The sequence below is a fragment of the Sphaeramia orbicularis genome, chromosome 6, assembly GCF_902148855.1.
Source record: "Sphaeramia orbicularis chromosome 6, fSphaOr1.1, whole genome shotgun sequence".
NCBI lineage: Eukaryota > Metazoa > Chordata > Actinopteri > Kurtiformes > Apogonidae > Sphaeramia > Sphaeramia orbicularis.
Window position 1 is genome coordinate 46,839,363 of NC_043962.1, and position 24,194 is coordinate 46,863,556.

The 24,194-nt window shown below is 39.7% G+C and overlaps 1 protein-coding gene across 7 annotated transcripts in view; it reads right to left on the reverse strand.

The window, feature by feature from the left end:
• LOC115421315 (alpha-2,8-sialyltransferase 8E-like) overlaps positions 1-24,194 on the reverse strand; it is a 63,453-nt gene that overhangs the window by 38,509 nt on the left and 750 nt on the right. Inside the window, exons 2-11 of one of the 7 annotated variants that reach the window (XM_030137137.1) lie at positions 13,159-13,233; positions 12,883-12,984; positions 10,771-10,845; positions 10,165-10,221; positions 9,350-9,424; positions 8,883-8,969; positions 8,709-8,783; positions 6,720-6,864; positions 3,030-3,142; positions 2,858-2,950 (exon numbers count right to left, since the gene is read on the reverse strand). In XM_030137137.1, the coding sequence (XP_029992997.1) occupies positions 2,858-2,950; positions 3,030-3,142; positions 6,720-6,864; positions 8,709-8,783; positions 8,883-8,969; positions 9,350-9,424; positions 10,165-10,221; positions 10,771-10,845; positions 12,883-12,984; positions 13,159-13,233 (897 nt within the window). Of the gene's footprint in view, positions 1-2,857; positions 2,951-3,029; positions 3,143-6,719; positions 6,865-8,708; positions 8,784-8,882; positions 8,970-9,349; positions 9,425-10,164; positions 10,222-10,770; positions 10,846-12,882; positions 12,985-13,158; positions 13,234-17,598; positions 17,864-24,194 lie in introns of those variants that run through there. The other 6 variants (XM_030137140.1, XM_030137135.1, XM_030137136.1 and 3 more) reach the window with 6 other exon arrangements.

Consider the following 24,194-nt stretch of genomic DNA (forward strand, 5'->3'; position numbering starts at 1 on the left):
AAAATACCTGATTTACGCTGATAAAATACAAAATACAGAAAATAATATTATAAATTAATGGTGATAAATCACTAAGCAAAGGTTCGATATAGAGAAAATGTCATTTGAGAACTGACATAGAAGTAGTGCTGGGTCTTTATGGGTTAATAGGTTTTGGCCCTGTTCAACAGGTTTTGATGCTAATATGGATGCAAAAAGGACCACTTGTATGAAAATGTTAATTACTGATGTTTTTGTTTACCTCCAGGTTGTGCTATCTGCAGTGCAACAAAATCGATTGGCATCCCTACAGAGGAAAGGATGTCTACATCTGAGGAGCATACTTCTTTATTTGAAACTTATTTGTCTTGTCCAGCTGTTAATGACTGTTATACATCTTGTGTTGCTTACAATAGATTTACATTTAGATAAATACATAACCAGTCTTTCATGATCTCAATTATGTGTGGATTCATACTTTATGAGTTAATGAGTGTGGTGGTTCTTGTGTGGGGCTGTTTTAGAGCAGCTGCTACTCTGGGAGGTGTGCTGCAGGGTAGCTGTTGCTCTAGGATGCTGGGAGGGGAGAAATCTGAGTATACCCACTAGAACACAGGTGTCAAACATAAGGCCCGGGGGTCAAATCCGGCCCGCCAAAAGTTCCAATCCGGCCCGGGGGATGAATTTGCAAAGTGCAGATGATGTTAACAGTCAAGGGCGTCAAACTCGAAAATAATAACATAATAACCTTGAAATAATGACTCCAAATTTTCTTCTTGGTTTAATGTGAAAAATAATATGACATGTCTAAAACAATGGCGACACCAATTTTTTCCCTTTGATTTACTGCAAAGAACATTAAATTCTGATATCCTTTAAAAATAAAACGTCAATAACCTGAACAAATATGAACAACCTGAACTGTCTAAAGAAAAATAAGTGCAATTTTAACAATATTCTGCCTGTTTTGTGTCTTGGTAGATCTGATCTGTTAATGCACATGTATTAATCATAAGTTGAGGCATAATATTGATCAAATTTTTCTTCTTAGTTTTCTTCAGAAATTTCAATTTTTTCAGGTTATTCGGATTGTTTTTGTTTGGATAGTTTGTAAAATGTACGTTATCATAATTTAATATTATTTTTTGCATATAAAGAATTTGGAGTTGTCATTATTTATAGGCTATTATGTTCTTATTTGACTGGTCCGGCCCACTGGAGATCATATTGGGGTGAATGTGGCCCCTGAACTAAAATGAGTATGACACTCCTGCACTAGAATAAACTAGACTACACCAATGCAGGCAATACTTTTCTATCTGTTAGCCTGTTTGAGGCAAAGTGAAGAAGAGCGACCTTCATTGTCCCAGATATATCACAGAGTGGTTCGGTCGGTAAGGCGAGCCTGTGCCACACAGATCCAAGGCTTTTTCAGGAGACAACAGGCGCGCTGTCTGTGTTGATAAACTCACTTCCATTGTTGGAATGGTCATTAGGTCATGTCTGGTCTTGGGCATGGATCGCATTCACACGACAACGTACCATGCCGGAGTCTTGGCGGCTCGTACTCAGGACTACCTTCTCAACTGGACTTGGGTACAGTACTCGAGCGCGGAATGGTTGCATTCACATGGATTAAATTAAGCGGACTTTGGGGTCCAGCGTACTCAGATATGGACTCGAGTACACTGTGTGAAAACGCCCTAAATCTCCTGTTTGTTCTTCCTCTTTGCCTCCTGCCTCGTATGTCCATCTTCATCATTCTTCTACCAGTATATTTACTAACTCTCCTCTTAGTCTCTTTATTAAAATACAACCAAAAAAAAGAAGGAAGTAATGGGCACAGCATTAAAGACTCACAAAACACATAACTGGCTTCTAGCTTCTACAGGAAAAAGTCAGTTTTAGTGTGATTTCTGTTCCCGTGACAAGTAGTCCAAACAATAAGAAACACTGGATATGTGTTGAATGAATCCTAGTAAAACAATTGAATATCAATTCAGTAAATCTCACATGGTCTGTACAGAAGAGTTCGAGACATGTTAAGTACAAGACAGACACACTAAACACTGAATATTTCAATCTAGGTTTTTTTTTTCCTGAAATTCTTATTTTTACTTGCAATTTCAATGATATTTTCCTGCAGAGATTGAGAAATATGTATGTACATTACATAATATCATTATACTCTTGCTAAAACAACAAACCTACTTGGGGTCTACAACATTTACACAGTATTATATATCAGGAATAGTCACTGTAGTGGAATGGCCCCTGATTTTCTATTGTATTTTATGCTTTTTCATTAATATCCATTTTCAATTCCAGTTTCAGATAAAAGTACAAAAGCAAAATTACATAAGAATTTGCAATAACATACAATATATTGAAACAAAATACAATCTTATGTATAGTATGTGACAATTAAATTACATTATGTTACTGTTGAAGCTGCTGAAGGTGACTGAAATATCTTATAAGGAAATGTTTTGGTTAGCACTTCTGTTAAAAGTTTTTGGACTTTCTTAGGCATTTTTCAAACATTAAATAAAATGTGACTAGTTTACAATGAAAAATGCTTATTTTAATGGAGTGGTTACCAACTCCTACACATCTGAAATGGGAGCCAGAGACACACTGTGTCTTCTACTGTTATAGTTTAATCTGATCTGAATCATGTTGTATAAGATCATCATGTCTTTGTGGTTCTGCTGTCTTTTATCTTCATCAAATACTAAAGTCAGCTTTTCATGAGCCCAGATAAAAACTGAATGAGCCATACTTGTAAGACTGCATAAAATGGAGATACTAAGTGATAAAAGGTACAAGTATATCAAATGTAAGCACAGCACTTGAGTACCATGAAAATCTTACTCACTTTTGTACAAGAATGCTTGGGTTTGCAGTCACAATTTCAGTCTTGCTGCCCACATGTGCCTTAAATTCATTCTCCACAGGAGGTAGGTTGCACCTATGATGCATATAAATGTTCATTCTATTAGTTAAGTGTCATCATTATAGCAGTCAATTTGTGTCAACACTGCTCTCACCTGATGACAAACTGGGCTGAATCAATTGCCTTTCCACAGCTGCTGTTGGCCAGGATCCCTCCGCTTCCAACCACAGCACATGTGTCCCATGTTTTATTTGAAAACGGAGACTCCTAAAATCAACACAAAATGTACACGTATTGGAGTTCAAATCATGTGTGACGCAAAGAGCTCTGCTAGGAATTATGATATCTAGGTATCTGTTTCAGCTTCCCTCTAAACTCAAATGCATGATTGCTTATCAGACACAGAAAATAACAAAAGTCTAAAGGACAGTGTTGTGTAAGTTATCTCCAAATTGAAATGCATTACAGATTACTTGTTACTATTATTTAAAAGTAATTCCTTACCTTTCAATATTAGTGTCTCAGAATTGTAATACATTACATGACTCCTGTATTACTTTTGAGTTACATGCAGACTCTCACTGATCATATGTGCGCAGTAGAACCTGACCCCCCCCCCCCAATACAAGAGACAGGAGAGTCTTGTGATTTGCACCCCGAAGTACATGTGGATGGATAGTTCAGTAAGTAACGCTATGGGTCCCTAAACATCAATCTTAATTTTGCTTGATGTACTGTACATTGTACTGTGCTGTCAAATGACAATAAAAGCTATTCTGATTCTGATTCTAAGGTCTACGACGTTCAAATCCCAGCAGGAATGCTTGCAATTTTTTCAACATTGTACATGTTTAAACAGGGGGCGTGGCACCGAGGATACCAGTAAATAAATCCGTAATTAATAAGGAATTCTAACTAGTCATTAGCTTACCCTGTCGTTGCTGATCGGAGGGATCATGCTAACTAGCTTCTTGAAAGCAGGGTTAGAGATAGTAATGAGCATATGTCCATGTCACCAGTGTACGGTCTTCTGCCATAGTCACCCAGTTACTGAACACCAACAGGAAACAGAACTGTCCAGCAAATAAATTATGGCCAAAAAGTGTGTCGTAATGCAAGCGCTATTAAACACGTACTGAGTAAAATATTACTGAAAATTGCGTTACAGCAAAAAAAAGTAACCCATTACTATTGTAATGGATTACTTTACAACACATTACTCCCAACACTCCTAAAGGATAATATGTTAAAGTAACAAATGGTAGAAAATAGCGACACAGTCCTGAAATTCAAAATCACATCTACATAATTTCAAGAAATAACATCAGACAGTAGCGACAGTAATTGTAAGGCCTTATGGAAATGTCTTCAGATTTGACACAGAAATTCACTTGGACCCAAGGATGAACTTATTAGTTTTGGATGGCCAAAGGTCAAGGCAGATGTGACACTTTCAACCACAACTTTAGCAATTTACCCGTAACAATGGAATGATAGCAGATGCATCTAATTGAACTTGGTTTACAGTAGACTGTAGCATGTAGCATCTGTTCTGTCTGGTGCTACTGTCTACCTGTACTTCTTGCTCTGACAAAGAGTTAATATTTTCTAACGCTTTAATGGCATTATATACATACATACATACATACATACACATATATATATATGTGTGTGTGTGTGTGTGTGTGTGTGTATAAATATATATATATATATATATATACATATATATATATATGTGTGTGTGTGTGTGTGTGTGTGCCATTGTTATGGTGATTTGTGGTTTTACTGGGGCTGTTTTCTGTCTAAAAATAGTGCTAAGCTAACTGAACTATAATGTAAACTATCAGATCCAGTACATGAATATTATAAGACAGACTGTTATTCTGAGCTACTCTAAAAATAACCACCAATGTAGTTTTAGTTTGAAGAAGAAAACTTGATGATACCATAATACAAGTGTGTGCAAACAATGAGTTCTATAATTGTCGGTGGTTTTGGTAGAATAAGTGTGTTCGGAGAGTTTGGAATATTAACTACACAGAACGCCTTTAGGAGAGACCTCACATTATTACTTTGTCCATGTTAAATAATAAAATCTAATTCAGTTATATGTTGGAAGACCACATACAAATGTATGCATTCTAAATCATGTTACATTGTGTCACATTACTAGGCTCCTCCTGTTTTTCCAAAAATTTCTGATTTCAATCATCAGATCCAGAATAGATTACTGAAAGTAGGGATGCACCAATACCACTTTTTTCCAGACCGAGTACGAGTACGAGTACTTACATTTGAGTGCTTGCCGATACCAAGTACTGATACGAGTACTTAATAATCCCATTCCAGCTCTTAGTTCCTTTTGTAAATGTGTTTTATTGTCGTTATCATTAGTCTGACTGGAAAAAAGTGCTGCTACTGACATTTAATGTATTGGAATGAGTGTTTCTCAATTAATCCACCAGGGGGCTGCCACTCTTAATTAACCATATTGGACAAATACCCCGAAGAAGAGCAAAGTTTTTTGAGAAGAAGAAAGTCAGTAATAACAAACGTGGAGACAACAGAGGTAACACTAACGTGATACTAATATTGCAGCGTTTTCACTGGTAAGGTTTAACAGCTTGGCTTCAGCAGGTAGAGAAAAGACAAATGAGTGATAAGTTTAGTTTTCACTTCTGCTGGCGGGGGTCCACACCACTCCGTACCCCTCTCCCTCTGGGCACTCATCCGGCAGCACCTGGAAAACGGATGGAATGTACGCAAAGGATGGACAGAACGCTGCATCTGTATCTGTCTGTGTCTTTAACGTTACTGTCAGTAAGCGTTACTTTTATCACCATCATTTATTTGGTTAAATCTCCACACTCTCCACACATTATTCCACCGCCATGTACCTGCTGCACTGAACTGTGAATGTCACATGGCCGTAAGTGGTATCGATGCATTTGTATCGGATATCTTTTACGAATACGAGTACACACACTGAGTATTGGAGCCGATGCCGATACTCGTATCGGTGCATCCCTAACTGAAAGTGTAAAATCTATGTCAATTATGACCAAGAGCGCATTACAAGAACAGTAAAAAGTGTTCTTCCCTTACCAAATGTAAACTTGTTATGTGGTGTGTGTTCTCCCCCCGTCCTGTAGGTGTGCTGTGCCCGTTTTGTTTCTGTCTTGTTTCATGTAGGTGAAGCTGCTGATTGGTGGAGCGTGATTCCCCTTTAAAAATGGCCCTGGATCCATCAGTTGTCTCTCTCCTTGTCTACTGCCAGCTCCCAACTGTGTTTCCTGTGTGTGGTCGTCAGTCTTTGTGCCTTCGTGTGATAATTCATATTTGTAGGTAGTTGTAAATAGAGTTTTTGTAAAATGATCCTTTTTCTGGTAGGGGAGGTCGGCTCTTTTATTTTCACATTTTCTCCTGCTTTATCTTAGGGAGTTTAGGTTAGTTTTCTGTATTTTATTTCTTACATTTATTTTGGATTAGGTAATTTAGTTTGAACTGTGAAGAAGATATGTGTGTATATATATATATATATATATATATATATATATATGTGTGTATGTATGTTTTTTAGCTGCGCCCTCCCCTAACCCTTCTTTAGTTGTTAAAAAAAAAAAATATTATGAACTTTAGTTTTGACTGACTTGTGTGCTTGGGAGCTGGGACGGGAAAAAGTGTGAGCATACTATGTTCGCCCTGGTAAACCCCTAGGCTGTGGCGTAACGGGTTGTGTATATCAGAGAAGAAACATGTGAGCAGACACATGGCTAACAGCACTACATGACCAGTGACAAACACAAGTAGCAGCTGTTGTGTTCCTCAAAGACAAGCTTCATACCTTCACAAATGTCTTGAAAATGTCCGAGTTCACCTCTTGGACATTGTTTCTTTCACCATCATACACAAGCTTTGAGCCCACCGGGGTGTTGGCCTGGGTGATAATGAACTTGTCAGCGCCATTGCATTTGGTCCTCAGCTGAGACCTGGGAACGACAAGGATTTAGTCACATAACAGAAGTGAGAGAATGGGTTAGTTGACCATTAGCAGTGGGGTGAGGTCTCCTGATCCATACTCACTGTGGGCTCAGTGGGTCACAGAGCCAACCAAATGGACCAAGCTACAGTGGCCGGACATCTGTTTATATCTGGTTGAAACACCCAGTGTTTACACACAAAAAAGCTCAATGCATACAAATCCCTCAGTGCCTATAACTTTATTGCACTGGACATTTTAAGGATAGGAACACCATGGTAACTTGTACAATTCACGGGACAAAACTCACATACACAGCCTGTGTCACTTTTTATTAGTGAACATCCTGTTTGACCCTTCAGTTTAAGTGCACAAAGAATATATAACAGGTTGGAATATAGAACAAACATTGTACTTTGTGGTCATGTCCAAGATATTGAATACCGAGATTTGTGTGATGGTTTCGTGTGTTGAGGACTGACGTGCTTCCTAGTCAGCAACAAGGACACAAAACGCAGTTTTACAAGATGTGGGCGATCATCGACAAGTCGACCAACTATATACTGACAGCCAACTGCACTTGCATGGCTGGGTAAGTGTTGTTTAATGTACATACTGATATGAAATAGGCACTGCAGAGCCCAGAATTCCTCATGATTTCATCAGTCCAGTCCATCCATTTAATGACTTGTAACCATAAGCGTCTATGGTTTGCCTCAAAGGGCGTCTTCAACGACGGTATTCGGTAAAAGTGAAGGTTGCTTTTTTCAGCATTTCTATTCTGACAACCTACAGTCCAACAAGACATTTTTCCTCCTCTTTTCTCTCTGTTCTCTCCGATCTCTCGATTTATCTCTGTTGATATACAGTGTTTTTCTGACACCAGATCACATGTGCAACTGTGGTGATGTAGACCATGTCGTCGACTCCGAAGTGGTCTACGAACTTCATGAAAATATGTTAAAATGTAAAGTAAGTCTACCAACGTTTTGCAAGAGTTTTAGTGGATATAACATCTGTTCATGTTTTTTGGGCTCAGCAAAAAACCCTTTTCTGATTGTTCTTTGTGGGACCTCTTTGAAAATTGCAGTCATTCATTAAAGACAAATAATTTTTTGATCCCCTCTAAATAAAGCAGTCACTTACACATACATTTATCAGTTGAAACATACAAGTCACAAGTTGCAGTTTGTGGAAAAACTATGGATATATAAGACTGAAAATACATTGCTGATCTTAAAGTTGGAACTTCTTGCTTTGAATTTTACTCCTATTCATACACACTAGTAATAACCTTTGACCAGGAGCAACGATTACATACTGAGTCCCAGTGACACTTTATCTATCAAGAATAAATCACATTGTCACAATCACTTCATGAGAAGAGGAAAAAATATTTTATTCTAATTTTATGAGCAAAAAAGTGCATGAAAACATATAGACTCCATCCCTGAAATTCACTGAAGATGTCTCTCCAGTTTCAACATGACCAGACTTATGATTTTCACCTCTTTTAATATTTTTCAACTTGTTTGTGAAGACTGAGCTCAAATATACCAAAGCTGTGGCCATTTTGGTGTTGGTGAAGTGTATCACATGCAACAAGAGGTGTAGTTTAACACAAGACTAGATGTTTCTTTACTATTTTTACCACAAACTGCGACTTTTTGGCACATGGAATTATCATTGAAATTGACAAACATCATATGTGGAAATAGCCTCTCACCACTGAGCCCTGTTAACATTTTTTTCGAGGTTAAATCGAATGTGCGCTGAGGAAGTGGTGAGACTTCAGCTCTCTATGGCACAATATTTGAGGATCATTTTATTGCAGTTTATGACATTTTAGTTTACCTGAATTTTTGGAAATTTACTTCCTGTTTCGTCCAGGTCTGAGAATAGTTCTTTAACACTTTATCAATGACTGTTCTGTAACACACAAACACACAGTTAGGTGGCGACATGCTACAGTTTGATAAATAGATAAAGACTAGACAAAGATAAAGATGTGAATGACTTCACTCTCACTTGCAGCCATTACAGTTGTAAGAGGGCGCAGAGGGGGCTTTTTTCTCACTTTCCTTCTGAGCAGGTGGTTTGGGAGGTTCCACATGACTGAAAATAAACAGAACAGAGGAGTAAAACATCGAGGCCCAAGATAAAACAATTGTTCTAAGGTACTCTTAACCTGGGATCCTCTTTCTGTTGTCAATGCCATCGTGATTCTTGTTTTATTGTTTATGTCAATACAGAAGGACATCCTGCCATAAGAGCACATGAAGTTGCTTTATGAAGTTATGATATGAAATACAATGTGTTTTATTTTTTAGATCTTCTAGACATTAAGTGTATTTGTACAAAGTAATGGTATCGGATCGGTGTCGCCAATACCAGCCTGAATTTTACCACATCGGATCGGAAAGCAAATCCGTGGTATTGAACATCACTAACACAGTTTGATGAATAGATAAAGATGTAAGTGACTTCACTCTCACTTGTTGTCAGAGGACACAGAGGGGGCTTTTTTCTCACTTTCCTTCTGAGCAGGTGGTCTGTCAGGCTCCACATGACTGACAAGAAACAGAAAGTAAAACAGAACATGAACATGTGTGTGATTTTTGAAATGAATCAGGTGAATAGTGTCCAGGAGACAAAAACCTCAGATAGTAGGATGGATAATGGACAAAATTCCCAATACATCTATGTGTCTAATAAAAATTTTCAGTCTTCTTGGGTGATTAAAAGCATGCCTCCTCTGTTATTCATCTCCTTCTATCTGCTTCTTGTTCAGACAAACCTTGTGTGTACTGCTGCTTTGTCTTTCCTCTCTGTCCTGTCTTTGTTTAAATCAGTCTTTTGCTGTTTTTCCACCTTTTCCTCTCCCCTTTGCACAAAAAGAAGACACTAACATGACTGCCCAGTACTGAATGAACCCAGAGTTTGTCGCTTGACTTGACTTGCATGTGCCAAGAAACAGAATCAACACCATCTCACAGATTTTCTCAACACCTTTAAAGTCTGACACACACAGTTTGATGACTAGAAAAACTAGAAGCACTCGTAGAGCGCAGACCTCCGCCAAGGCAGATCAGTGCCCCCCCCGTGGCCCCCCCACCCCCAGTCACTACCAAATTTTAATCATGTGTTCCTTGTGCCAGTATCAACATTTCCTGAAATTTTCATCCAAATCCGTCCATAACTTTTTGAGTTATCTTGCACACACACAGACAGACAAACAGACAAACCAACGCCAACAAAAACATAACCTCCTTGGCGGAGGTAACAAAGACATAAGTGACTTTGCTCTCACCTGTTGTCAGAGGACACAGAGGGGGCTTTTTTCTCACTTTCCTTCTGAGCAGGTGGTCTGTGAGGGTCCCCATGACGGAAAAGAAACAGAACAGAGGACTAAAACACATACTTGAAAATGAGGGAAAGTGTTAATGTTGGATGCTTCTGTTGAAGTGTAACATGTTCATGTAACGTGAATTAACATGCAAGTTTTCATTTTTATAATAGTTCTTAATAATTAAACAATGATACTCTCATGTCTTGTATACTTTATGAAGTTATGATTTGAAATACACTATTTTTTTTTCTTTTCTGTTGTCAATGCCATCATGATTCTTGTTTCATTGTTTATGTCAGTACAGAAGGAAATCCTGCCATAAGAGCACATGAAGTTGCTTTATGAAGTTATGATATGAAATACAATGGGGTTTTTTTGGGGGTTTTTTTTTTTTAGATTTTCCAGACATTAAGTGTATTTGTACAAAGTAACGATATGGGATCAGTGTCGCTGATGACAGCCTGAATTTTACCAAATGGGATCGGAAAGGAAATCCGTGGTATCGAACGTCACTAACATACAGTTTGATGAATAGATAAACAAAGGTGTAAGTGACTTCGCTCTCACCTGTTGTCAGAGGACACAGAGGGGGCTTTTTTCTCACTTTCCTTCTGAGCAGGTGGTCTGTGAGGCTCCACATGACTGACGAGAAACAGAACAGAGGAGTAAAATAGATTATCTGACCTCTAATTTAGTCTGAGTCTGGGATCCTGTTTCTTTTGACATGATTCTTGTTTTGTTGTTTATGTTAATACAGAAGGAAATCCTGCCATAAGAGCTCTAGAAGGTACAATGCATGTGTTATTTCTTTCATCCCAAGATCTCATATCCTCACAGATCTCAGTGCTTTTACTGCTCAGCTGTTGTTGGACGTGTACCAGATGAAAGTGGTCAGCAGGGTCCCCAGAAACAGGATGGTGAATATGAAAGAGAAGAGTGACCTCCCCTCATATTGCCCCCTTCCCACTCTAACCCACTCCCTGTTCAGCATCTTGCCTTCAGGAAAACGCACCGGAGCCTCAGTGTCTGCTCCACAAGACTGTTGAACAACTCTGTCCATCAGGCTGTCAGGATGCTGAACACTGTCCATTACCTCCCCCTCTGCCCCCCAGCCCTGGACTGTAACCCACCCCCACATTTATACAAGGCCTATACGTGCTACTGTTATGGTCAAATCTGCTGCTATTTGGTTCCATTATGCACCTCCTCACCTCGTAACCGTTACTGTATTGCACTACTGCTGCTGTTGTAACCAGATTTAATATACAGTCACGGAAAAAATATTATTAAACCATCAAGTCATCAAAAACAATGGTTATGGAGTCAAGTACAACTCCTGTGTATATCATGTGACTAAAACAGACAGAAAAGAAACCATGGAATGCCTAAAAGCACTGTTTTGGCAGTACAATGCCATAGATATTGATGTAAGAACTTAAGTGATTTTGGTTATTATCAAGAAAACAATGGAAAATGGCTAGATATCAGCTCTTAAATTAAACTCTTATGAACTTTTTTTCTTGATACTATATTTATCCAAACAAATGTACCTTTAGTTGTACCAGGCATTAAAATGAACAAGAAATCGAAGAAAACAAGGGTGGTCTAATAATTTTTTCCATGACTGTATACCTACAATATTCTATTATAGTTTATCCTTTATGCCACTTATTTATTCATATTCTATTTTTACCTCTTTTTTTAATTGCATAGCATTTAATAACAAGGTGAGAGAGTAACAGTAGCTCCATTCTTTGTGTGTCCTGTGAAAAAAATAAAGTGAGAAAAAGGCACATGTAAAGAATGTGTGTGTGTGTGTGTGTGTGTGTGTGTGTGTGTGTGTGTGTGTGTGTGCGTGTGTGCGTGTGTGTGTGTAGTTTGAAAAGAATTAAGTGAATTGTCTGAGTTGAAATTTGCACAAAAAAAATTGTAATCCAAAAATTTTAATTCAGCTATCAAACTGACCACTGCACCTTTCCTTGTGATAAAGAACATGTGTGTGAAATGTGAAAAGAACTGAGTGACTTGGGTGAGAAATCAGCTGGACACAAAGCAGTACCTCCATTTTTTGTATGTCATGTGAATGTAGTGAACTGACAGTAAACAAATGAAAAATTCAGCAGAGCTTACAGCTGCACAACACATTTCCCTCCTATTCACTGATATCCTGCTCACTCAGGGATTAATTTTGAGTCTTAGTTTTCAGTCTTTTTCAAAATTTTCCAAAACTTTGTAAAAAAAATAATAAAAAATAAAAAATAAATAAAGGCACATGTAAAGAATGTGTGTGGAATTTTAAAAGAATCCACTGAATAGTGTCTGAGAAATTGGTTGGACAGTTTTTCTAAGTTGAAATTTGCACGAAAAAAAAAAAATTTAATCCAAAAATTGAAATTCATCCATCAAACTGAGCACTGGACCTTTCCTAGTGGTAAAGAACGTGTCAAATTTGAAAAGAATCGAGTGAATCAGATGAGAACTCAGCTGGACAAAAATCTCATATGGACAGACAGAATTCCTGGTATATCTATAAATTTATATGGTGTATTATACCCCTACCCTCTGAGGTGGGCAGGGGTATAATAAAAATCTTTGAATGCAGATCTTCAGTCTTCTTGGGTGAGTAAAAACATGCCTCCTCTGTTATCCATCTCCTATCTGCTTCTTGTTCAGACAAACCTTGTGTGTGCTGTTGTTTTGTGTTTCCTCTCTGTCCTGTCTTTGTCCAGGTCCGTAGTGTTTAAATCAGTCTTTTGCTGCTTTTCCACCTTTTCCTCTCCCCTTTGCACAAAAAGAAGACACTAACATGACTGCCCAGTACTGAATGAACTTGACTTGCATGTGTCAGGAAACACGTTCAACACCATCTCACAGAGTTTCTCAACACCCATAAAGTCTGACACACACACAGTTTGCTGAATAGATAAACAATGATGTAAGTGACTTCGCTCTCACATGTTGTCAGAGGACACAGAGGGGGCTTTTTTCTCACTTTTCTTCTGAGCAGGTGGTCTGTGAGGCTCCACATGACTGAGAAGAAACAGAACAGAGGAGTTAAACATATAGTCCAGAGATAAAACAGATGATCTAATTTACTCTGAACCTGGGATCCTGTTTCTGTTGTCATGATTCTTGTTCTGATTTTTACGTCAATATGGAAGAAAATCCTGCCAGTTCCGATGCATGTGTTATTTCCTTCATCTCAAGTCAAACAAAGTTGCATCATAATTTCATGAGTTGCAGCTTATGGTCAACTAATGTGTCCTGTGACTTCTGCATCTGCTGTACCTAAACACCCACACAAATACAACCATCATGTTTTGCATTTGTAGGACAGACGGATGGAGGGTCAGACAGACAGATATACTTTATTCATCTAAACTAGGAAACTGTAGTGCAGTATCAGCATGACACACAATAAAAATAGAATACAAGAATAAAAAATGGAACACAAGAGCAAACACACTATACTAAATAAATTAGAAGTATAAAAACAACTGGTACAAGAAATCTGGACAATCAAACAGTAAGAATAAGATAAGTAAGAAGTGAAAATAAACTGTTATATGCTAAATAAAAGTGGAATTTTTCAATGAAGAACATGTACATAGGTAACATTAAAGTACAAAGTGAAAATTATGTTTATGACCAAGGTTTTAACATCAGACAGAGGTGAGTTTGTTGTCCAGTGAAATGTCATGTGGCAGGAAAGATTTCCTGTATCTGTGCATTCAACAGCAGAGCTGTAACAGTCTGTTGGAGAAGGTGCTTCGCTGTCTGTCCAGTGTGTGGTGCAGAGGGTACTCAACATTGTCCTTGATGGAGATCAGTTTCTTCATTCTCTTCTCCACCATGGTCTCAAAATTGCCCAGCCTCAGACCAATTACAGAGCCAGCCTTTTTCATGATTCTATCAAGTCTGTTGGTGGCGCTGGCTCTGATGGTGCTGCCCCAACAAACAGCCGCAAAGAAGATGGCGCTGGCCACAACAGACTGGTAGAAGATCTCCAACATCTAGTTGGTCATGGTTAAGGTGTCTTTATTTGTCTCTTTTAGCAGAAATTTGTCTTGGACGGTAAGTGAAATAAAAGTGCAATGCATTATCACACTGGTTAAGAACAAAAGTGCAATGTACAAATTCAGCATTATGTATAAAAATAATGTTACACACGGTTATCTGGATGACCTTTCTGACTTCCTGTCTTTCTGTTCATCCTGGGTAATCTGCTCATTAATGAGCTTCACTGACAAAGGGATGAATGAGGGTTTGTACTTGTTGTGTTTACATAGTGGAACCTTGTACCTTCTTCCTAAGTTAAGTTGGGGTGCAGTGCATGAGAGGTATCTGATAAAATATTGTCTGTCTGTCTGAGGGTCATTTGTTCAAACAGGTCTTGGGGGGGGGGGGGGGGTGGAGGTGCTGGAACACTGATGACTTTTCCTGCTGTCTTTAACAGATTAAGTATCCGACCTTTTCACTTCAAAGTCAAATTTCCAAACGGGATCTCAGCTTCCTCTGCTCTGCTCATCTCCTTCTTGTTGGATTTTCAGTCCAGTGTGTTGCTGACCACCACCCCCAGGTATCTATAATCCTCCACCTCCTCCACAGCCTCCCCTCTGATCTGCAGTGACTGTGAAGATGTCCTCTTCTTCCTGAAGTCAATCACCATCCCTCTGGTTTTGATGACATTCAGCCTCAGGTGGTTCTGTTCAGTCCACTCCACAAAGTGGTCTGTCAGTGTCCTGTACTCTCCCTCCTCTCCCTCTCTTATGCACCCCACAACAGCTGAGTCATCAGAAAACCTCTGCAGATGACATGACCCAGAGCTGTGGTGAAAGTCTGTTTAAGGTGACGAGGAAAGGGGAAAGCCCAGTCCCCTGTGGAGCTCCTGTATCACTGACCACCACATCAGACAGAACACTGCCCAGACCGACAAGCTGTGGCCTGCCTGTCGGGTATCAGTAATCCAGGAGATCACTGAGCTGCTGACACCCATCACCTGCAGCTTCTCCCCCAGTAGCAGAGGCTGGATGGTATTAAAAGCAGTGGAGAGATCAAAGAATGTGGTCCTCACAGTGCTTCCCCCACCATCCAGGTGCATATGGGCTCGCTGAAGCAGGTTGATGGCAGCGTTGTCCACTCCCAAATGGGGCTGATAAGGAAACTGCAGAGGGTCTAAAAACGTCTTCACCTGTGGCCTCAGCTGGGCTAAGACCAGTCTCTCCAGGACCTTCAATACATGAGAGGTGAGAGCTACTGGTTTGTAGTCGACCAGGTCAGATGGAGCTAACTTCTTAAGGCTGGAACCAGACAGATCATCTTCTACACCACCGGCACTCTGTCCAGACTCAGGCTCAGGTTGTACAGGTGTTGCAGTACAGAAGACAGCTGGCTGGCACAGGTCCTCAGTGTCCTGGAGGAGATGCCATCAGGAACTTCAACTGGTGGAGTCTTTCCAGCTGTCCCTTAACCTGGCCTGTAGTCACTGTTATGCAGGGGAGGGTGCTGTCGTCTTTGGAGGGTGGGGGTGGAAGCATGTGGGACAGTGTGGGTATTGGGGGGTGGGTGACAGTCGGTCGATGAGCTGAACCTGTTGAGGAACCACTTTAACTGGTTAATTGTACCTCCCCTTCATTCCTGTGATTCCTGTCTGCACGTCCTTCATACTGATCTGCTGGAGTTTGGTCTCCAGCTCCCTCCTCTAGGTGGTCTTGCATGTCTTCAGCATTTGTGTGAGTTATTGTTGAGTTAACAGTGAACGGTCCAGACTGGTATGGTGCTGTTCTCACAGAATTTGCTGTATTCTGTGATACAAACAGTCATGTGGTCAATATCCCCCTCAAGCAGATCACAGAGTACATCCCAGTCCATTGTCTAACAGCAGTTCTGAAGTGCATCAGCAGCCCTGTGTTCACCTTCACAAGCGGGATATACTGAGGGGTTAACAGGAACAAGCTGTAGTCTGATCTGCCCGGGAGCGTGGGTGTGTATGCATTACTGGCATTAGCATACAGGAGATCCAGCGTTTTATTGTCTCTGGTGGAGCAGTCGACATAATTGTGAAAGTTATTTAAAGCTTTGTCTAGTTTTGTCCAGAGGCATGGTTAAAATCTCCTGTAACGACCATAAATGCGTCCAGGTGTTCTGTCTGTAGTTTAGCAATGGTGGAGGTGATGACTTCGCTGCATCAGCTGACGGGGGATGTAGATAGCGATCACTATGATGGACGTAAACTCTCTCGGGAGATAACGAGGGCACATTCCCACAGTGAGCAGTTCGAGTGTAAACTTAAGGAAAGGAGAAAAAACACTAACAAAAGTAAAAAGATAAGAAGACAAAAACACAACAGGAGCTTCTGCTACTTGTCGGCCTCCTGGCAAGGCACCATCTTTTCATCATGGTCTAAGATTTTTTAAGAATAGCAGTTGTGAGAGTCTGTGAATTTCTTCAAACAAACCAGTGAATAAACACATGACCAGACCTTTGACTCTGAGTTACATTTCAGTGAGAGACTGTTGTGTCTTTGCATGTCTACCTCATTCATTTAATTAAATGATCAAAAACCTGTCTAGTTTGATTGCGGAAGTGTATTACTATGGGTGTAGTTGACTGTTATCAAGTTTGAGATGTACTTTTATTCTCCTTTATGGTTCTACACCATTGTATCTCAAGGGCAAACCTTGATTTTTTTTTTTTTTTTTTTACTTCACTACATTTGTCTGACAATTTTATGGAATGTTAGACAAATGTAGTGGAAACAACTGATGATTCTGGATGTTTTTGATAAACTGAGAGACTATGTGTTAATTTTATGGGCTTAAAGAATTTCGCATATTGAGTTATGTAAACACTTTATAACCCTCTTGGATTCGCTGCATTGTCAAAGACGGATTGTTTTAGTGATATATGGTTCTCACAGGACAGTGAAGCTATAAACATGATGATCTTAACTCTTTAAAACCTGATGTGTCATCGCTCACACCTTGCGCATATGCGTTTGGATGGCTATAGGTCTTTCACTGTTGGAAAAATTCCAACAGTTTCTGAGATCTGAGACATTGCACTTTATAGGTTTGATTGGGTCATTACAGTAATTTCACTCATGCTTGTCCTAGAAGCTGGAGAAGAAGCCATTTTTGCAGTATTGTAACATGCAGTAAATTGGAAATGATTGCTAGATTTTGAAAGATCTGGAAAAAAAAAAAGTGCGGACCATTTTAGGCTTAGGGTTTAAAGGGTTAAAGAGTATGGTGCATGTTATTTGTTCATTATATTACATTCTACTGCTCCTTACAAAGGCACTTTTACTGTTTTGCTGCTTTAGTGTCTGTCTGTGTAACATTCTATCATCTGTCTTCATACTTAACATACTTTTTGCTTTTATTGGCTGCTTACCTGTCAGATGAGGTCAAAGTGGTCAACAGGGTCCACAGAAACAGGACAGTGAGCAAGAAAGTGAGGAGTAACTTCAAGCGCTGCCCCCTTATACCCCCCGTCTCCCACACTAACCCACTCATCCTCTTGTCCTACTTCGTCTTCCTCAACACTGACCTGCTACAGGTTTACGTCACCTTGTCACTGTGCTTTTGCCGTATCAACTGTCCCTCCTCCCCTCTCTGGTTGTAAACCTCATACTCCTACAGTCGCCCTCACAAAACTGTGAATTGTCTGTCTTTCTGGTTTTGCTGGTGCCTACCACTGTAGAATTCTGCACTTAAACAATACATGGCCTAAGATACTCTATAGCCCTTTTCAGAGCCGGTTCAGACCTCTGTGGGGCCCTAGGCAAAATTCTGCTAAACGGCCCTCCTACCTGAACTTCAAAATAGAAGCTTTTTCTTTAAGCCCTGCAAGGCCGTAGGACATGGAAGATACACAATGTTTTTCTGCCACCAGATCGAATGTGCACCTGTAATAATATATGTGAAGCATCCTAGCAAACAAAAGTTAGTCTTTAGCCTCTTATCATCTGGGGTGATTTTGCTCAAAATGCCTGAAAAATACCCCTCCATATTAAAATGAAAGCTGTTCTTCAACCATTGGGAGTACAGATAAAAGAATGGGCTCTTTGTAAAGGTAACACCCTGTAGTTTGTACTATAGCAGTCGCTTTTGCCATTTATGTGACAGGTAAAAAGCTGTACTCTTAGAAACATGAAGAAATTTAGATTTTTTTTCCCCTCTTGCCTGAATTTTTTTGTGAAAAGCAGCAGTTGGTAGTTATGGACTGACATACATCATGTACCAACAGACCAATGTCTTGACAATTTATATTTCAAATTAGAGAACTTTATCTGGAAAAATGTCAATTTTAGACCATTTTTTTCTGTGGTAATGTTTATGCATTTTACAGATGGACCATTTGGGGAATCCAAGTGACCAAATTTGGATAGGTTTGGAGAAGGTTTGGAGAAAAAAAATGAATATAAATACAAATAAACAGAAATAATAAATATATAATTAATATATTTTTATTTATATATTGAATATATATAATATAGGTTTATAATATAAATAATAAAAAAAACTATGAGGGTGCATAAAAACAAGCAGCAATCAACATGTATTTACACTGGCTCTCTGCCACATGTACACGATACATCCCTGTGTTCAGCAGCTCATTGGCTATCCGCCTATGACTTCAGATTCATCGCATGACCTAATTTGTTGTAACAGCAGCGGTGCAAGCTGGGTAGGATCGTTTACATGTCTCCGACACTTGGTTGGATTTCCCTCCTGTCAGTAACCCCTGGGGCACTTTAGGTTCGCCAAGTGAGATGTCAATCAAAAACCGGTTCTCCGAACTGGGAGAACAGGTACTGGCCCTTTCCTTACCACATATATGTTGTGTCAAATTAAAGCCTTGTTCTTGTTATTGGCTGCTCAACTTTACAGGTGAAGTACAAAGAGTTGAAAAGAGAGCTCCTCAAAATGCAAAATCCATCAGCGGGAAAATGAGTTGAACATAGCAAGGATAACAAATGTTCTATGTATTGACAATTTAATATGATGTGTCTGGGGATCAATGTCATTTCTAATGATAAAGCAGAGATCCTCCTACAGGTAGAAAAGCTACTACATACAAAAGCAGAACTGTCACCACAAGTTGGAGTTGGAGTGAGGAAGAGATTATACAACAGTGATATTTGTGCTTTTCTATTAGTTTGAGTAGCATGTTGTTGTTTTAGGTCATGTTCAACTTGCCCCCCCACTGCTGTGTATATGACAATAAACTTCTTGAATCTTGAATGTTACTACACGTTACCACTTTAACTTTACTTCACTGCATTTCCTAACTCGATTACAAAGGCTACTTCTACTCCAATACAATACATTTTTAATGCACAGTATTATTACTCATTACAAAATATAAATTAAAGGAAATTTGTTGTTTTCACCACTTAGATTACTGGTGACTGCAACACGGTCAGGAAGCTGATTTGTCATTGGGCCTAATCACGTAATGAACAAGTGCAAACAACGGTCCATACTCAATAAACATGATGATCTTAATGAGTATGACACATGTTATTTGTTCATTATATTACATTCTGCTGCTCCTTAAAAATGCCCTTTTACTCAGGGGCGTAGAATTGCGTAGGGACGCTAGGGACATGTCCCTACCAATATCCAGCCACTACTGTGTTGTCCCCACCAATACAACCGCTGTCCATAGCATTTAGTCTGATGTAATGATTATGATTATGGCACACAAAGGGTTAATAGTCGGTCTCTGCTAGAAGTCCCGCCTCTAACCTAATTATCACTCTCCGATTGGCTCTTCGGTTTTGCTATCGTACATGTGATTGGCCGTCCCCGCTGTTACTCCATCTACTTGTAAAAGCTACAGTTACCCGCTAGTTGGACAGGACAGGAGACAGTTCATATGTATCTGCAACTGCTTAGCGTAAGTTGTCAACATGTTTGTATTTGTTCTGCCTGGATCACGTCAGCTAGACAGATTTGAATATCAGAGGTGTCATTTACATTTACATTTGTACATGTGTCTGTTTGCCTGTATGTGTGTGCACGTATGCGTGTCTGTGCATGCACGGCCCTGTAATTTCTCAGGTGAGCTCTCCCTGCTCACAGTGTGTGTGTGTGTGTGCGTGAGTGACAGAGACAGAGCGGAGCTGAATGACAGTGTCAGACAAGTGTTGTACTAAGCATCCAGGTAAAGGTTGCAGAATTTAACACCATGAAAAGGCCTTCCAAGCCCTTAGTTGCACAGTTTAGAAGCAGAGAAAAGAGAAGGCAGAAAAATAATCCAATTACAGAGGTATGTAACCTTGTATAATGTTAAAAAAATGTTTGATGGTCCTAGCAACAGCTAGCTGAACTGAAATGAAGCAAAGTTGGCTAATAATGGAACTGTAAATGATTAAGATATGAGATATCTGCTAAGGTGTGTGGTTTACTGCTGCTGAACTGGGTTATATATGTTTCTATGTGGTTTACTGCTGGTTGGCTGGTTTCTATATGTTTGTTTCTGATTTATTGATGTTTCTATGTGGTTTACTGCTGGTTGACTGTTTTATATATGTTTCTATCCAACTTATTTATGTTTCTATCTGGTTTATTGCTGGTTGGCTGGTTTATTTATGTTTCTATGTGGTGTACTGCTGGCTGCTTTGTGCATCTCCTGTTTTTTAGAGGGGGGGGCGCCAAATTCATATCTCACCTGGGGCGTCCAAATAGCTAGAACTGGCCCTGTGTGCGAGTGTGCTTGGTAATTAGGATTTGATTTGAGCCAAAGGGTAAGTTAGTTAAAGTGTATAGAACTGTAGAGGCTAAACAACACATTGAATAAAAGACACTATTTAATGCCGAACAGATACACTTTTGAAAAGTTATTTTTACCTTATTTTCATTTATTTGTATGGAAGACAACTTTTTAAAAAAGACAAATAAAGAAAATTTGCAGGGAAAATACAATAAAACCTCAGATTCTAGATGCTCATGTAATTTTATCCGTGTTTTTGGGGAATAAATTACAATAATAATGATCACTGAAAGTAAAAGCCTTTTTTGCTCAAGCAATAACTAGGAGGCACGGTCGGCTCGACGGGCTCTGATTGGTCCGTTGAGCCGACCAGCTGATAAATGACACGTCAACAGCACATCAGATGACGCTTCTGAGGAAGACTGGAGTCACAGTCGAAACTGTCAAGCAGGTAACATCTAAAAACTATACCTTGTCTGAACAAAAGAAAAAAGAAAAGTGTAACTACATAAACAGAAGACAAAATGAACGTCATTAACCTTATCCAAGAAAGTTTTGGACACGACGGTGTCAAGGCTCTCCGCCGACTGGAAAAGTTGGAAAAAACGCAAGCCCGCCAGAAAAACAACCTACGATTCAACCTGCGATGCAGAGATGAGGACATAACACCGGCAAGCCTCAACATAAAAAGCCCTAACCCAACCAAGAATGCCGAAAACATCATTAAAAAAGCAAGAAAAGCCCTCATCAGGGAACGGATAAGAACAACGGTAAGCAAGAGGAAAAAGGGGAAATGGACCATTTCAAGCACCACTACACACTGGAGAAGAACATGGAGGAAGAAATAAACACACACCTGAAACGCACATATGAACAAGAGTTTGGCACCACAAAGCAACGTCAGATCAAAAAACTGATCAAACTACTAGAAAGAAGAAATAAAAACAGACAAATACACTTCAAAGCCAACGAAAAATGGTTGCGGAACCTATCAAAATGCACCCTCACGGAACCAGAAAAACAGTGTAAACCAAAGGTCTAAATTTTGCCATGACACCCAAAAAAAATACCACATGATGAGCATATCCTCGCCACAGAATTAGCATGCCATAAAATCCAAGACCAGGGACAGAAAGCAGAACTCCGGAACGCGGGAGCAGGGATCCTCAAATCAGCCAAACCTCCACACAGAAACATCACAAAGGAGGAAAAAATGGCAATAAACTCACTCAAACGGGACAAAACAATCACCATCCTACCATCAGATAAAGGCAGAACCACAGTTATAATGGACACGGAAACATACGAACAACAGATGGAAAACATGTTAGGAGACCGAAACACATATGAAATACTGAAAAAAGACCCCACAGAGGAGAAGAAAAGGACACTAAAAACACTACTGAAACCGCTACTAGAAAACAATAAAATAACACGAGATGCTTACGACCACCTAATACCCACAGCTAATATCACCCCCCCGGATATACAGAACCCCCAAAATACACAAAAAGAACATCCCTCTACGCCCAATAGTAGACAGCATCGGTTTGGTCACCTACAACCTTTCCAAAGCCATAGTGGAAATACTCAAACCCCTCCTCGGCACAACACAACACCACTGTCAGAATTCAAAACAACTGGCTCAAAAACTCAACAACATAACTGTAGAAAAAGACAAAATCCTCATTTCACATGACGTAATATTTCTTTTCACCACAAGAACGCCTAAAACAAGACCGGACCCTCAAGAAACGCACAAACCTAACAGTCGATGACATCTCCACACTCCTAAACTTTGTTGTCAGATCCACCTATTTTCAGTTCAAAAACAAAATATACAGACAGAAAGAAGGCTTCGCTATGGGAGACCCAGTATCTGCAATAATGAGCAGTTTTTTCATGGAGGACCTGGAAACCAAAACCAAAGCCATCCACACAGCACCCACTAACTGCAAACCATCACTCTGGAAAAGATATGTAGACAACATCCTGGAATAAATAAAAACCGGACACACACAAGAACTCACAGACCACTTAAACAGCATTGACAATACTGGAAACATACAATTCACCCACGAAGAACAAACAAACCGGACCATATCATTCCTGGACATGAACATCCACCACAGAGAAGATGGCAGTATAAAAATCACAGTTTACAGAAAACCCACACACACCAACCAATACCTCCTGTGGACATCAGAACACCCCACAGCGCACAAACTATCAGTTGTCAGAACACTATATGAACGGGCCACCATCATAACCGACGAACTAGATAGACAGGAGGAGGAAAAACATATACAACATTCGCTTACACTCTGTCACTACCCCAAATGGGCCATTAACAAAGGCAAACAACAAGTCAAAAACAACGAAAAGAAGAGCAAAGATAAAAAAACTAAACATACAAAAAAGACCGACAACAAACCCAAAGATTTTATAACCATACCATACATCCGAGGGATAACAGAACCAATACAGAGGGTAATGAAAAACACCATATCAGTGTTACTGTAAAACCACACACAAAACTCCGTCAACTACTCGTACACCCAAAGGACAAAACAGCACCGGACCAAAAACGTAATGTCATATACGAGATACCATGCAAATCATGCAACAAAACATACATCGGGGAAACAGGATGATCATTCAACACAAGGAAAAAAGAACACCAAAAAGAATGTGAAAAGGAGACAGTGGGGAGATTCACACAGACTTAAAAAGCAAAAGCTTAACAGGAGAACCTAAAATCAGCAATCACGGACCACTGCAGAAGACACAACCACATCATGGACTGGGATAAGGGCACAATCATAACATCTGAAATAAACAAACTCAAATGTTGGATCAAGGAGGCAATAGAGATCAGGAAGCGGGCAAGCGGTACCATCAACCGGGACGAGGGTGCGTACACCCTCTCTCACACCTGGGATTCCCTCCTCCAGAGACCACCCAAGGCAGAGGAGGCGCGGTCGGCTCGACGGGCTCTGATTGGTCCGTCGAGCCGACCAGCTGATAAATGACATGTCAGCAGCACGTCGGATGACGCTTCTGAGGAAGACTGGAGTCACAGTCGAAATGGTCAAGCAGGTAACATCTAAAAACTATACCTTGTCTGAACAAAAGAAAAAAGAAAAGTATAACTACATAAACAGAAGACAAAATGAATGTCATTAACTGTACTCTATGATCATTGTATTTCTAATCTGTTCATATGTCTGGCATCAACATATTTATGTCAGGTGACAGAGAGTAGAGAG